This window comes from Pantherophis guttatus, chromosome 1 (genome assembly GCF_059756535.1).
Source record: "Pantherophis guttatus breed Tessera chromosome 1, ASM5975653v1, whole genome shotgun sequence".
NCBI classification, from domain to species: domain Eukaryota; kingdom Metazoa; phylum Chordata; class Lepidosauria; order Squamata; family Colubridae; genus Pantherophis; species Pantherophis guttatus.
The window spans coordinates 95,990,552-96,006,859 of NC_142063.1; the positions used below are offsets into that span (position 1 = coordinate 95,990,552).

General features: G+C 36.6%; 1 protein-coding gene across 1 annotated transcript in view; it reads right to left on the minus strand.

Annotated features, from left to right (window-relative positions):
• Positions 1 to 610: 610 nt before the first annotated feature.
• Positions 611 to 16,308, minus strand: part of BMAL1 (basic helix-loop-helix ARNT like 1) — a 68,314-nt gene continuing 52,616 nt past the window's right edge. The window contains exons 16-19 of the mRNA XM_034417125.3: positions 14,823 to 14,931; positions 13,695 to 13,788; positions 1,960 to 2,062; positions 611 to 1,269 (exon numbers count right to left, since the gene is read on the minus strand). Of these exons, the coding sequence (XP_034273016.1) occupies positions 1,109 to 1,269; positions 1,960 to 2,062; positions 13,695 to 13,788; positions 14,823 to 14,931 (467 nt within the window). The 3' untranslated portion in view covers positions 611 to 1,108. The remainder of the gene's footprint in view (positions 1,270 to 1,959; positions 2,063 to 13,694; positions 13,789 to 14,822; positions 14,932 to 16,308) is intronic.

A 16,308-nucleotide genomic window follows, 5' to 3' on the forward strand; every position in this document is an offset into this window, starting at 1 on the left:
TTACTCTTCTTCCATTTCAATAAGGAAACTATTGAACTATGAATATTAACTAATACTATAATAACTGAGTATTAACTCAGCTGTGTTTTGGTATGGATCCAGTCCAAAACAATCATGTTTGATGTATGCCTCAGGTATTCTGTTGGTTTTTAGTATGACAGTTTATCTTCTACGATGAGACCGACTTGGTTCAAGGAGCAATCTACATTTTCCAAATACCACCACACTTAAGCGTCATTGTTCTGTGACTTATTCTCATACTCTTATTTTGCCAGATGTAGAAAGAAAGAGGAGCAAAGCAAGCAAGACAAGGTCCAAGGTCTTAACTATAATTGCGTTGAAGGAGGGAAGGAAGGAAGAAAATTTCCCCTTTTTAAAGTTTACCAAATTCAAATATTTCAAGTATCCCTATGGTGTTACCGATCTATGGATCGAATACAATATACCCACCCAAATTGCAGTTGATAGGTTACATTGCAAATAGTAAAACTATATTCATCCTGGATTTGGCTTATTAGGTAAGTCAACCAAGTTGCATAAAACAGCTGAAGCTTGCTATTTTTAATATAATGAATTTCATCTAGAAACCTACTTTACAAAGTAACTCCAATTTAGAACAAAGAAAACATTTTATTTTAAAAATATTTAACTGTCTAATACATTACACTTCAACAATATTTATAGTAAAGGATCTTACAAGAAACAGCTTTGATATATTAGTATAAGAAATATTCCTTATCCACATAGGGACTTTCTCTGTAGTGTAAAAACACCATATAGCTGAAATGACATTTGCATATAAAAGCTACCAGTGATGCTAGTGCTTAATTTGCACAGTGATTTTTTTTTAAAAAAAAAAGTCAACACAAAAACAATACCCAAAATATACAATTAATGCAAGCTATACACAGCTAACAAAAATGATAGGAACACCATTGCAAATTCATCTCCACTTGGTCAGAAAGTACACACGGGAGAAGTATGACTGTTCTCTGATATGGCTTATCAAATTAAAACACCAAAGCAAATTCAGCAAGCTTCACAGATTGGAGAACTCCACCAATAATGCACTTTGATATATTCTGTTGTCACAGCTCATGGGCAGCATCTATAAGGGCCATGGTAAGTCACTAAAATCAACTGGGCCACCAAGCCCTGCGTCTGCTTCCAAAAGGCTCATGATAACTGCCATTGCTGCCTCATCATTGCTGGGGCTGCTGGATCCTTGGTCATTGTCTATCATATCAATGCCTATATGTGAGTTTTCCCCTAGAAAGAGAATAGAAAAATTAAACGTTACAATAATTCTATTCCTAAACTAATTATCATACTTAGAAAAGTATATAGTATAGTTGAGAGCAACATTAAGATCAATTGCTCTTAATGCTCTTAATTGCTCTTATTTGATATCTGACTTTATCGCTATCAAATGTACAATGAAATGAAATATCCATATAATATTGTGTAATTGACTATGTTATAGTATAAATAATTAAAATGGGGATAAAATACTGCTAGTTAATATTTAGACTGTCTTTAAGAATTTTTCCAGGGGATGAGATAGATTGAAATTGAAAAAAATAACCTGTTTTTATTAAGAGTTATTAAATATCAATATAAAATATTATAAATAGGAATATTTAAGATATTAATCTTATATTTTACCATAGTAACTTGGAAAATTGCTAGTATGCTACCAAAGTTGTAAAATTTCTTTTAAGAAATAATGTTGGAGCTAAACTAAAAACATCTTCCAACAAAATGATCCTCTAAAACTCCAGGGCTTTATTAATACAATATTACAATATGCTCATATTTTAATTTTATATATCTTTCCGTAGAAATTCTATTCATTCCATGGCAGGATTCACCCTTCAGGATTTCACCTAGCTATACAATGAAAGGGCTCTACTCTCCTGTTCCTCATTTTAATCTTCTGTCTTTCATGAATTGGCCTACCAAGAATGGAGTTGTTGTCAGAATAGGGATAGGCTGGATTGTCTTGTATCTGGCCAGGCAATATACTGGCAGGAGGAATGTCTTGTGTTCCACCATTCAAAATCTGAAAAGAAAATGAAAACAAAATAAAAGGCTTCATATTCAGCCTATTTTACACATTTGATCTTGCTGGAAGTATAAAAGTCTAGCATAAAGTTAATTCTTCAATGAAATCTATAAATAGTAATGTCAGTATATTTCTAAATATAACATTTCATCTACATTATATAGCCCTGCAACTTCCTCAATAATTTGCTTTGTAATGTGTTTCCCTGAAAATAAGACCCTGTCTTATATTTTTTGGAACCCTGAAATAAGCGTTTGGCCTTATTGCCATGTGCTCAAAAGCCTGATTGGGCTTATTATCAGGGGATGGCTTATTTTGGGGGAAACAGGGTACATTCACCTGTCAACTTAGTGACAAAGAAGTCCTCCTCAGGCAGAATATGTATTTTCCTATGTAGTTCATTACTGCTATAATTACAATCATTCTAGAGATTTCTAACTTGGGAACCAAATTTTGGTGAATCTTAGCTACTCTACCCTATGCTTCACAGTTAGTAAAAACCTATTCACCATGTGAAAAATCCCATGTGATTATTTTCCTTATCAAACCTTGTGTTGAGAAATAAAATGGATTCATTATGTTACAAAGCTTCACATGCACATGCTTGCTGTAATATCACACTTCAAAAGCAATGCTGTCACCAATATTACCCTTACACATATCCCAAGTGATGACACTACATTCCAGATGATGCTGTATATAGAAAAAATGAAACTAGGTAATTATACCACTTATCAAAATCAAATCTGACTGCATAAGATAGTGTGCCCTATCTTTTTAATTTCTGGGTAGTAGGAATCATATTGGGGGCTACATTGTTTTAAATGGAAGAATGGATTAATTCTTCATATGTAATGGCTACACCACTCTATTTTTTTTTAAAAAAAATTATATTACATTACAGTACAATGCACGTAAAATTGGTTAGACAGTGGTATTTTCTATACAGATTAAATTCATTCTTTTGTTATAGTGCCTCCTAATTTACCTATTCATTCTAATATTTACACTATCTCTTATCTCTCCCTTATTCGATTATCCATCCATCTATACCAAAGTTCCCACACCGTATAGTATTCCGAATCCTCTTTCTCATTTAGCTCTAACGTCAGTTTACTCACTTCGGCACACTCTAAAACTTTCTGGATTATGTGTTCCTCCAGTGGTGTCTCCTTTCCTTTCCAGTGTTGTGCGTAAACTATTCTTGCTGCTGTGATAATGTGTACAATTATATACCTCTTTTTTTCCTCATATTTCCTCTTTAGTACTCCCAGGAGAAAAGTTTCGGGCGCCAGTTCAATTTTTTCTTTAATTACTTCTTGTAACCAATTTTGGATTTTTTTCCAATACCTCATCGCTTCGGGACATAACCACCACATATGAAAGAAGGTACCCTGGTGGTATCCACATTTCCAGCATTTGGGACTTATGTTTGGGTATATTTTAGCTAGTCTTGCAGGGGCTAGGTGCCATCTATATAGCATTTTGTATTGATTTTCCTTAAATGATGCTGCTTTTGTTAATTTGTAGTTTCTATTCCAGATTGTCTCCCACTCATCCAAATTTATGTTGTGTCCAATATTTTTTGCCCACGCTATCATTGGTTCTTTTACCACCTCTTCTGCCCTGTCAAATTCTAATAAATAGTTGTATAATCTGGCTAATATTTTTTTCTGGGCCTATCAATAACTTATCAAATCTATTTGTTTCCACCTCTATTCCAAATTCTTCCTTGTCTTTTTGGTGCCTGGATTTAATCTGCAGGTATGGCCACCAATCGATATGGATGCCCTGTTCTCCTAGTGTTTGATTGGTTTTGAGATTTTGATCGGCTATCTAAGAGCTCTTTATACCTAAACATTTTGTTGGTTTCTAGTATGTTAGGGTATATCATAGCTTCTATTGTCGAAAGCCAGTTCGGAACCTTCATATATTGTTTATATCTAATTTCCTCCCATGTTTGTATTAGCATATCTCTTATCCTATGTCTGTGGAAGTATGTTTTTTTCTTATCCCATAAATAGGCATGCCATCTTTTTTGTAGGTCATGCCCTTCCAGAGTTAAGATTCTTTTATTTGTTAAGGTGATCCATTCCCTTATCCAGGCTAAGTTAGCCACTTTGTAATAGATTTCCCATGCTGGGAGTCCAAAGCCTCCCTACTTCTATTATCTTGTAGTGATCGAAGTGCAATTCTTGGTTTTTTCCCGCCCCAAACAAATTTCCTGGTAATTTTGTTAAGTTCTATAAAAAATCTTTTATCTAAGGTGACTGGTGTGGTTTGAAATAGATATAATAACTTGGGCAGGATATTCATCTTTATCGTTGCTATCCTGCCCAGAAGTGATAACTGCAATTTCCCCCATTTTTCCAGATCCTGTTTAATTTTTTTAATCCGTGGTATATAGTTGTCTTCTTTCAGGGCCGAGCATCTTTATGCTATCCAAATTCCTAAGTATTTAATTTTTTTAACAATTTGTAAATCCAATTTCTTTTCTAGTTCTTCCTTTTGCCTTTCTGTCAAGTTTTTGACCAACATCTTAGTTTTTCCTTTATTTAATTTAAACCCGGAAACCTCGCCATATCTTCCTAATTCCTCAAGAATTCTTTGGCCCATTTCTAGTGGTTCCTCAATAATAAGCACTACATCATCAGCGAAGGCCTGTGTCTTATATTCCTCTCTCCTGATTTTTAGACCTTTTATTTCACTATTGTTCCTAATCCTATTTAACAAGGTTTCTAATGTCAAAATGAATAATAATGGTGATAATGGGCACCCTTGTCTTACTCCTTTCTTGATTTGGAACATTTTGGTCATATCCCCATTTATTATTATTCTTGCCCTTTGTTGGTTATAAATTGTTTCTATCATTCTCTCAAAGTTCATTCCAAATTTCATTGTTTTAATTTGTTTGATCATAAACTTCCAGTTAAGATTGTCAAACGCTTTTTGGGCATCCAAAAATACTAAGGCCATTTGCTTTTCTGGGTGGGCTTCATAATATTCTAAAATGTCTACAACTATTCTTATATTATTCCTAATTTGTCTGCCAGGTAGAAAGCCGTTCTGGTCTGAATGTATCATGAAATTTAATATTCTTTTCATTCTTTCAGCCATTATATTCATAAAAATTTTATAGTCTGAATTTAAAAGGAAGATTGGTCTATAGTTTTTTATTGTTTTGGGTCGGTACCTTCTTTTGGCAGTAATGTAATATGGGCTTCCCTCCACAAATTTTGGCCTCCAATAGAGCCTCGTTACATATCTCCAGTAATTTTAGTAGTAATATTTCATCTAATTTTTAATATATTTCTCCTGGGAGACCGTCCGGGCCTGGTGATTTGTTGTTTTTTAGTTTTGAGATTGCTGTCCTTAGTTGTTCTTTTGTGATTTCTTTGTTCAGCCCCTCCCTCTCCTCCTCTCCTACCAGTGGGAGTTCTTCCTCCGATAAATATTCTTCAATCCTTTCTCTTGGAACCTCTTCCTCTTTTAGAGTTCTGTATAATATTCTTGGGCAATTTCAAGTTTGTCTTCTTCTTTATTCTGTAGATTCCCTTTCATATCCTCCAACTGTTGGATAATCCGCTTTTTATTTTCTTTCTTTAACTTGTAGGCCAGGCCACCTACCCGGCTTATTGGCATTTTCAAAGTAATATTGCTTAGATTGTCTAATTTTATTTGCCAATTCCTCCTGGTCTATTATGTTCATTTTATGCCTCAACACTGTCAAGTTCTCTTTAGCTACTTTATCTCCTGGACTTTGTTGTAGTTTCTTTTCCATATCACCAATCTCTTTCTGAAGGGTATTTTGCGCCTTCCATTTTTCTTTATTCTTATATGCATTATGTGTTATTGTTAACCCTCTTAGGTATGCTTTCATTGTATCCCATAAATTTGTTCGGGATGAATCTTGATTTTCGTTTTCTTTGAAGAATAATTTCAATTCTCCCATTGTTTTTTCTATGTATTCCTTCTCTCTTAGAATTTGTGTGTTTAATCTCCATCTCCTAAACTTTTTTCTTTGTAGGGTCTTCCATTTTACTTCTAAGGGGTTATAATCTGCCCATATGTTGGGGTTAATTTCTGCTGTTTCAATTTCCAGTCCTAATTTTTTACTAACCCACAACATATCTGTTCTGGACCATGATGTTTGGGGGTTTGAATAGAAGGTGTATTTTCTCTCATTTGGATGTAGGGTCTAGATATCTATTAAGTTTAATTCCTCTATCAGGTCAAAAAAGGTTTTGGGTAGCTTGTTTCTTTTTTTTTATTATCCTTGCCGCTTTTCCGGTTGGCGATTCGTGGCGATACAGTGGGAGGAGAGCGATCTCTGCTCTCTAACCCCGGATTTCTTCATGTTTTGGGGACCCTTAGGGGCGCAAGAGCCTGAAGAGCATTGCGAACAAGAGAGGGAGTCTGGCGAGCGGAAAAGCGCGGGCCAGCGCTCACTGCCTGATCGGACGCCTCTGTTAATCCCAGCATGAATGCGTCTGTCATTTTGAAATGGCGGACCCGAGGCCGCAATAAGCCAACAAAGTGCTGGAGGCGAAGATCGGTGGAGGCAGTGCCAGGAGAGATTTTTCCCCAGAACATCGTAAAAACACAGAAAATTGGAGAAGTGAGATTGGTCTTGTCAGGGGAGAAGACTCACGGAAGGAGATCGAGCGGCGAATAGATGGAAGGAGAATGATCTAACAGAATAAGTTGAAGTGATAGGACGGCACGGGAGAATAACAAGATCTTTTGTTACAGCAGAGGCACGAGGAGAAACACCGGTGGTTCTCATGAGTAAACAAAGTGGAAGAAGCATTGATATCATGGAGGGAGAGATGGAGATCTAGGCTGGGATGGAAAAGGAAGGAAGCAGGATACGCGGCCATTGCAAAGAGCAATCAGAGGAAGAGGAGTGATCAACAGAATTGAGAAAGGCACAGTAAGCTTATATTTGGACTAATTGGATTAACTGGATTAATTGTTGATATGAAACTGAGAAGGCAAAGCGAGGATAGAAGGAGCTTGAGAGCACCTGAACTTAAAAGGATTGTAGGAACTAACCGGAACAATAAATGGAAACTGTGTTAAAAAGCTACTAAAGAACATCAGAAAATGAAAATAACAATAACAAACTCTAACCTAACAAAATGAAATAATTCTGGATCTGTTCCTTGGAATATATCTATTAAGATAAAGTATTCTTCCCCTACCTTTCTATTACCTTGTGATCCACCCCCCTTTATGTTACTTGTTGAACGATCAATTAAGTAAATCGTATATATTTGAGATATAAGTTAATGATTAATTATTAATAAGCAGATAACGATCATATATTCTAGTAGGTGAATAATTGAATAATAACTGAAATACAGATTTAATAATTGATTAATTTATTTCTTACATAATTATATATATATTTCATTGTATAGAAACCTAAGATTTTGGGCAAGACTATTTGAACCAATTAATTATAAATTAAGTAGATTAATTGAAATCTAGATCTAAATATTGATTAATTTGCCTTTCATATATTTGAACATAGATATTACTGTATAGAAACTGAAGATTATTTGTTAAGACCATAAGCAGACTCTTGATTGTGAGCACATCTCTCTGCAGGAAAAACAAAATATAAGAAATATAAGAAATACAAGCGATACAAGCGATAAGGAAACATAAGGCATAGAATTAACAGGTATAAGTTTCCTCTGGGTACAACTTTGGAAGGTTTCTCTTAGTGACACCATAGACTAACACAACGATAGATAAAGAGAACAAGGAAAAGTAAAATAGATAACACCAGTGGATGATAGTTTGGAGAAACATAGATAGGATAGTGAGAGATCAAAGGAGGATATTGAAAGTAATGACAAGTCTCTCCACAACAGTGTTAAAAACAGGAAAAAAATACCTCAAATCCCACAATCACTATGGGATCACCTGCAACTCAAAGATCAACAGAAGGACTATCAAAGACTGAAAAATCCGTGGTAATCCTAACGATGCAGGCTATGCAATCCACTTTAACATTGATCCAAGAGACGATGATGAAAATGCAGGAGAAAATGTCCAGCAATTATGACGAGCTAAAAACAGACATCCAATCTCTGGACTGTAAAATGAATGACATACAAGAGTCAATTCACAAAAATGAACAAAAAATAAAGAATGTAGAAACTAAAGTGGAACAGAATGAAAAGAAGCTCGAACTGGTAGATCAAAAATTGATGGCCCAAAACAGAGAACTTGAGGACTCCATTATCCAGTTGGAGATGGACCGGGCAATTTTCTACCTGCAATTTCAGAATGTAACGGAAGGCAAGGAGGAAGATCTGGGACAATTAATAGCAGAGATGATTGCTGAGGCACTACAAAGGGATAAAAAAGATACAAAGAGCTGGACGAGGTATACCGGATACAGACTAACTACACCAGAAGACATAAGTTGCCAAGAGAGGTCCATATTAGGTTTGCCAGGAAAAAAGTCCGGGATATACTATATAACATAACAAGGGAAGAACTGATGATCTTCAAGGGGAAGGAGGTGATAACATTGAAACAAGTCCCCAGGAGAGTCACGAAGAGATTATCGTTTCCTTGCCATGCAACTAAACAAAAGAAACATTTTGTTCAGATGGATCTTGCCAGAAGGTATGTTAATTACGCGGCAAGGGAAAAAAATAAAGATCGACAGTCTACTAACTGCACAAGATTTCCTAGACCAACTACTAGGGATGGAAGAAGAACAGAGCAGTAAGAAGGAAACTGAAACGACAACTCAAGAAGAGGAAACTCCCCATCAACGAGATCCCAAAGAAGGGCTTTTGGACAAGAAGGACATAGAAGAAAAAGAGGACAAGGATGCAAAAGGAAAGAAACCAAGAACCTAAAGAGTCACAAGGGCAAATAAATACTAACCCCACTTAGGGAAACCAGAAATGGAAGACTGGAAATTAATATCAATAAATGTTAACGGACTGAACGAGAGTAGAAAGAGGAGACAGATATTTACAAAATTAGCCAAACAAAATACTGACTTTATTTATTTATTTGTTTGTTTGTTTGTTTCAATTTCTATATCGCCCTTCTCCAAATAGGACTCAGGGCGGTGAACAGCCTAAGTAAAAAACAGGACATACAAAATTTAAAAACAGTTTAAAATAATTAAATATTTTGGCCGTAAATTAAAACCGTAAATTAAAATTATATGCCTCCAGGAAGTGCAAATACGGAAATAAGATGTAAAATATCTAGAATATAACAAATTAGGGAAAACATTTACAGTGCTAGCGGAAACAAAAAGGGGGGGCTAGCAATATATATTAAGGGAGGGATTGTCGCGGAACAAAAGTATGCTGATCCCAAAGGAAGAACATTAATAATAGAAATAAAGAGAGGAAATTCACCAATATTACTGGTAGCCATCTACGCTCCAAATAAAAATCAGGGAGAATACTATAAAAAATTGCATGAACGACTATGTAAAATGGAATACAGTAATATTTGCATACTGGGTGATTTCAATGGGATAATAGACATAGAAAAAGAAAAAGGCTACACCACACTCTTATATACTACTAGATAACCCATGTGTCAGCCCTGAAACCATTCTGGAAATCTTCAGGGCTGCCACAGCAAGGCCAGTTGCGGCTGTGGGAATGTGAAGGGGGAGATGGAGATAACTGGGGGAAAGTGTAGCCAAAATAACATTCTTTCCCATGGAAGCCAAGGACGTCCCCACCAGGTGTTTGAAAGGTGTGGACCAAAGACAGCCCGAGGAAGACTGCCACCTGATTGGACCATGTGATGGATGTATGACCTGGGGGACATGAACTTTGGGTTTTGATTTGGGTGGGGAAAACCTTGGGTCCTTCAGAGTTGGGTTTTCACCAGCTGTGCCAATATGGCATTCCTAATAAAATTTTACTTTGAGGAAACTCCAGGCCTCAGAGTTTTGATTTTGTTGGGTCTGTTACTTGGAACCCTGACACCAGGACCTCTTTGGTCCTTTCAGAGATACTGCGTTACATAATCAAGAAGGATGATCAAGGGCAAAAATGCAGTGGAAGTGGGAGCAACTTCTGACCCTCCTTTGGCAGCTGATGGTGGGAGTGGTCTACCTGGTTTCTGGAGGACTAGGATGTGACCAGTCTATCTGATTTCCAGCAGCCGAAGGAGGGGTCAGTCTATTTGGCCTCCAGATGGCCAGAAGGCTAGGGCAGGACCAGTCTACTGAACCTCCAGGTACAGCACAGCAACACTGAGGTGACCACAAATTTTCCTAATTTTAATTCACTATGGAGGGGAGGGGAGAGATCCACATTCAACCAGCCAAAGACAGAAAATGACAATCTGAGAAACAGAATGACAGTTACCATAATTGCAAAGTAGGGGTAGGGATAGCATATAGGATTACCACAAGCCATATTTAGCAAACATATAGGATTGCACACATAGCAATGTAGAATTCACCAGAGGGAGAAAGTACTGCAGAGAAAAAGAATCTTTTTTAAAAAAATCTGTTTTGTCATTTCTAACTCACAGGATTTGTTATTTTGTGGCTGCTGTTACCAATTACAGGAAGGTGAGAGGCCAGAAATGAGTTCTGTAAAGGAATGCAACTTAAAAATGAAATTGTTTTCTGCTTGTTATGGCAAGAGAAAAGTGAGGGAAAAGTCACAAAAAATGCTCGGTGATGTTTGTATCTTGAAAACTCCAACAGCCCATAATTCAATGTACTCCTGGTCCCAACTTTTTAATTATGTGCGCATTCCAACATCACACATCAAATTTTTGTAAAACCCCTTTAATGTTTAATGAAAAGACAACTTCCCCAGCCAGAATTCTCCAACCTCTAGGAATAACAATAGCCCACAAACCCCCAACCACACTCTGCCAGCAATTATCCCAGAACCAAAGACATGATACAGAAGGATGAAAGAAGCAATGTAATTTACAAAATCTATTGTAACAATTGCAACCAATTCCACTGGGACAAGCATCACCTCAACTGAAAACTAGAATCCATAAACACCAGCTGGCAATCAATTGCCACAATCCCAAATCCCTGGCACTCCACAAGCAATTCCATCAACAGACATATCTACCTACAATCAGCCCACGAGAACCCTGGATAATTTAAATCAACTGCACAACCAACCTGTGACTGCACTGATCCTCAACCAACACACGCAACATTCCCCAACGAGTGGTGGGTTGCCCCTGGTTCGGACCCGGTTCTATAGTAAAACCAGCGGGAGGCTCCGCCCACCGACCACGATGTCATCATGTCACATGCGCACGAGCGAAGACAGCGCACGCACGTGGCCCCATTGCGAATCGGTAGTAAAGGTAAGTTGAACCCACCCCTGCCCCCAACCAGCACTATACCTCCAAAGGACCCTCACCTGAATATGACCTCTCCCTCACAAGACCCTCATCGGGACCCTCCCATCTACTGATCACATGAAGCCCTTATAAATTGAAGAACACCAACACAGACATTCCCTAAATTCCACTGAAAATGTTAACTAGACTGGTAATGAAACATTTGGAAACCATCCTTCAAGCTTGGAGAACGAACCTCTAGCCTTATCCTACACTTGAGCTACAGATATTCGCCACTCTCACTACTTCCCTCTTCTAAAATGTCATATTAATCATCTGCATGACTAATATACACAGTTTGGCAGTTTGAATCTCATCAGGCTCAAGGTGGACTCAGCCTTCCATCCTTCCAATATTGGTAAAATGAGGACCCAGTTATTTGGGGGCAATATGCTGACACTGTAAACTGCGTAGAGAGGGCTGTAAAGCACTATGAAGCTGTGTATAAGTCTAAGTGCTATTGCTATTTAATATCCCTCCCCATTTTGAAATAATCCAAGAAATTCAGGTTAAAAAATTCTATATAATCCATTGAGTGATATTGATGTCATAAGACATGCCAGTTGTGCTCTCAAGGCACAAAGTAACAAAATAGCAGTATGATGAAGAAGCTTGGTCTCTCTGTTTTAGAAGAATTGTATGGATATATATTAAGATATCATTTTAATCATAATATTAAAATACTGCCGTTTAATAATATGTTTTTAATTAACTGTTTTTTATAGTTAACCTTTGACTTACAACCATTCGTGTAGTGACTAAAGTTACAATGGCACTGAAAAAAGTGACTTATGATCATTTTTCACACTTAATGACCATTGCAGCATCTCCGTGATCAAAATTCAGACAGTTGGCAACTGACTCATTTATGACGGCTGCAGTGTCCCAGGGTCTTGTGATCACCTTTTGTGACCTGCCAAGCAAAATCAATGGGGAAGCCAGATTCACTTAACAACCGGGTTACTAATTTAACAACTGCAGTGATTCACTTTACAACTGTGGCAAGAAAGGTCGTAAAATGGAGCAAAATTCACTTAACAGCTGTCATGCTTATCAACAGAAATGTTGGGCTCAATTGTGGTCATAAGTCAAGGACTACCTGTATTTTATAGTTGTTTTTTTATTGTACACTGTGCAGAATCACATTTGGTGAAATGGGTGACCACAGAAAGGAAGGAAGGAAGGAAGGAAGGAAGGAAGGAAGGAAGGAAGGAAGGAAAGAAAGAAAGAAAGAAAGAAAGAAAGAAAGAAAGAAAGAAAGAAAGAAAGAAAGAAAGAAAGAAAGAAAGAACGAACAGTTAGGAAAGTGATAAACTTTGTTATATTTTGATCTTCCTTTTTTACTTTAGATCCCATTTGATGCAGGGATACATTGAGATATATTGGTAAATTTTTGATGATAAGATACAAGTAGCTTTATACTCACACATAATCACACAGCAGTGAGCAATAACTGAAAAACTTATTTTTACAATGTTAGGTACCCTGGTTCATAGGCATCCTGTATACTATAAATATATCTGGTTCCACTGATCATTTAATAAGAAACGGATAGATCCACAGCTCCAGTTTTCTGGATTTCTGCCACACAAGGCTTGAGGCTTTTTTAATGATACCCACAAAGAAAATGTTGTAACATGATCAATAGTTACATATTGTTCCTACTCAGAGCCAGGATACCATTAACCACAATGTACTTAGGATCCTACCTCAAGTGTATTTAATAAGCTCTTCAAATTTGTGCATGGGTACTTGTCATTATAAATCAGTTTAATGGTTCTCAAATTTGTTACCTATTATTGAAGCACTGGTCAATAAGGGAAACAGTATTTCTATGATAAGCATTTATTAGCACAGGTAATTTTTGTATTATGAAAGCAGTTTTGATTCTTTTGAACAATGAAAATCACATTTCTGCTATAGCTTGAATTCTGAAGCTTTCAGTGTTTAAACTTAATGGATGGATTTATACATTTGTAGGGCAAAATATGTTCTTATTTGTGTTTGTATTTAAAAATCCTTTAAACAACTTTTTAAAACTCCACTTAGAATTATTTTATTATTATGCCAGTCTATTATTTTATTATGCCAATAAAATAATATTTTATTATTATGCCAGTTCAACAAGATTGCAAATGCTGCAATACATTCATTTTACAGATTTGTTACAACAGTTGGGATTAATGTATATGGTGAAGTCTGACAATATAGGTTTTTAAAAAACTCTTTTAAAATCCTCCCATCTCACCTTTTTGCCTCCTGGTGATGAAGTATCAGGGGGAGGTGTGCTGGTCATGTTCAATGGGCTAGAGCCACAACTTGAAGGGGAAGATCCTCGAATCCTGTTACACCAACGACAGCCAAATTACAAAAGGCATAAAAAAATAAAGTCATTTTTTTTAGGATGACATATTATCAACAACCCCAAAATTATAATCTGAAACCATATATATGTGCTTAGTTTTGGAGTTTAAACACAATTATGGAATTCTTTTTAGTAAATCATATTTATAAAATATTCCAGTAAATCATAATCTCAGTTCTTAGACTGTATGGTTCTTCCTCACATTGTCTATGGAGATTCTCAGTCATCCGAGTCATGGTTGTCCCAAAGGTGCTTTTTCAAGAGGCAACTGGACTTTCTGGTTTTTCTTCTGTTTGACAAATGACAGCTGGTCATTTGCATTCTTTTAATGTCAGCTATCTGCAAGGAGTATAAATCCTTCTATTCCCCACCATCCAGTCAGAGCTGAAGAAGCTTCTTAGGTGAGAAGTGAAATGTCTTCAAAGAAAAAGAAAAAAAAAACAAAGTCCAGTTGCCTCTTGAAAAAGCACTTTTGGGTTTCCTCACATTATGTTCATTGTGGGACAGTCACAGCATTCTTGTCAGGTTTTATGATTTCAGTTTCTGATTTTTATCTCCTAAGGAATATGGCTCCAATTTGCTATTTTACTGTATATGCCTGGATATGGCAAAAGGAAAATAAAATTGGCAAACAAGCTACATTTCCACAAGCTCCGTCTATTTTGCCTATCTGCGATTACTATGCTTTGGAAGACTATATGTTGACTATTGTTCATCTTAATCTTGGAAACTACATTGGGTTATTTTATTAAGCTTCTTTCACAATTACTGCTTATTTATTGTGGATAAACCATGCTAAAATACTTCACTGTACAAAGAAACATACACGCAGTTATGCTTGTTTTGCCTTGAAAGGAAATAACTGACCAGCCTATTTAGAAATCAATTAATTGGATTTATACCCCATGTTCCTGTGAAAGGAAGATGTTAAAAACAGGAATGAAATAGAACTTTCCCTAACAAATTGAGAAACATATACTTAATAATTTTAAAATATGAGCTTTTCCTTACCTATGGATCTCCATTATTTCTTCAGCAATCATCCTTCCAATTTTACCAGCACCGGCTCTCGTTCCACCTGGAATACCGGGAACTGTGGGAAGGGTCCTTTTTGGACCACCTTAACAAGATTTTCAAACAGAGAAAGGAAAATGCAATTAAATAAAAAGGAAAGAAAAAGAGCACACAAGTTAATATATACCTGCAATCTACACATTTATTCTGAATATAGGTACTGGTTGTTCTTGACTTATGACCACAATTCAGTTCCAAATTTCCACTGTTAAAATTTCAAGGGAATTTTGCCCCATTTTACGAACTTTCTTGCAACAGTTGTTAAGTGAATCTGGCTTCCCCATTAACTTTGTCAGGTCACAAAAAGATGATCACATGACACCAGGACACTGCAGCCATCATAAATGCATGCCAGTTGCCGATTGTTTGAATTTTGATCATACAGGTACTGGGATGCAGCAATGGTTGTAAATGTGAAAAACAACCATCAATCACTCTTATCAATGCTATTGTAACTTTGAACGGTCACTAAAAAAATAGTTGTAAATTGAGGAACACCTGCACTTGCACCTCTATACTTCACATACCCTTTGCAATTGTTATAATTCTATTATAACTTATTTTTTGTTTCCTTTGCTTTCAATCTCATCTTATTTCACTAATCATTAATTTCAATGCAGTAAAGTTGCTCTAACATTGCTTTGAAGAGCAAGGCACTGTATGCTTTAATGCCTAAAATGTGATTTTAATATATTTCAAGGTCACTGGCATGCATTCCTATGGAAAGCCTGACCCTATTAATCCTGATTCTTGAGAGCTGTTGGATGCATTTTTATGTATGACCTTTTTCATCATAGGAGAAATCTCTTTCAAAACTCAGATTATGTTTTTCCAGGGATAAAAGTCCTTCTGCCCGTTGAAAAGAAATCATTTCTACTTCCTGCTACAACTCTTACCTTAACGGTATTCGATTTTCATTAAATGGCAAAGAAATGAAATATATATTTTTAACCTATCACTTTTTGTAGATAGCCCCTGGTGTACCTAGGAGGGGTTAGGTGCCCTTTAAAAAAGTAGCCCTGCTGCATGGGATTTAAAAGACTGCCCTGGGATATAAAGTCATTTAATGGGCTTTTCTAGCCAAGTTTATTGCATTTCACAATGAGTTTATAGGGTATTGCAAGCCTCTCACAGGAGGAAATCACTGAAGATGGAGAACTTTCAGTATCTCTATTGTTAAGATAGATGCAATATGCATTGTATGAGAAATGCAAGCTTATTGACCACAGTTATGGGCGTGGTTGGGGTTGATGCCATTCGGACTGGACCTTACCTGCATTTGGACTTATTGGACCCCTGATTTGACTACAGCTGACCCCCGGTTCCGGCTACATCATCAGTCTCAGTTACATCTATAATGCCTTGCTGTGAGGAGAGGTTCAAGCCTGGGTGAGGTCACCGAGGGAGTCACTTTGCTGCTGCT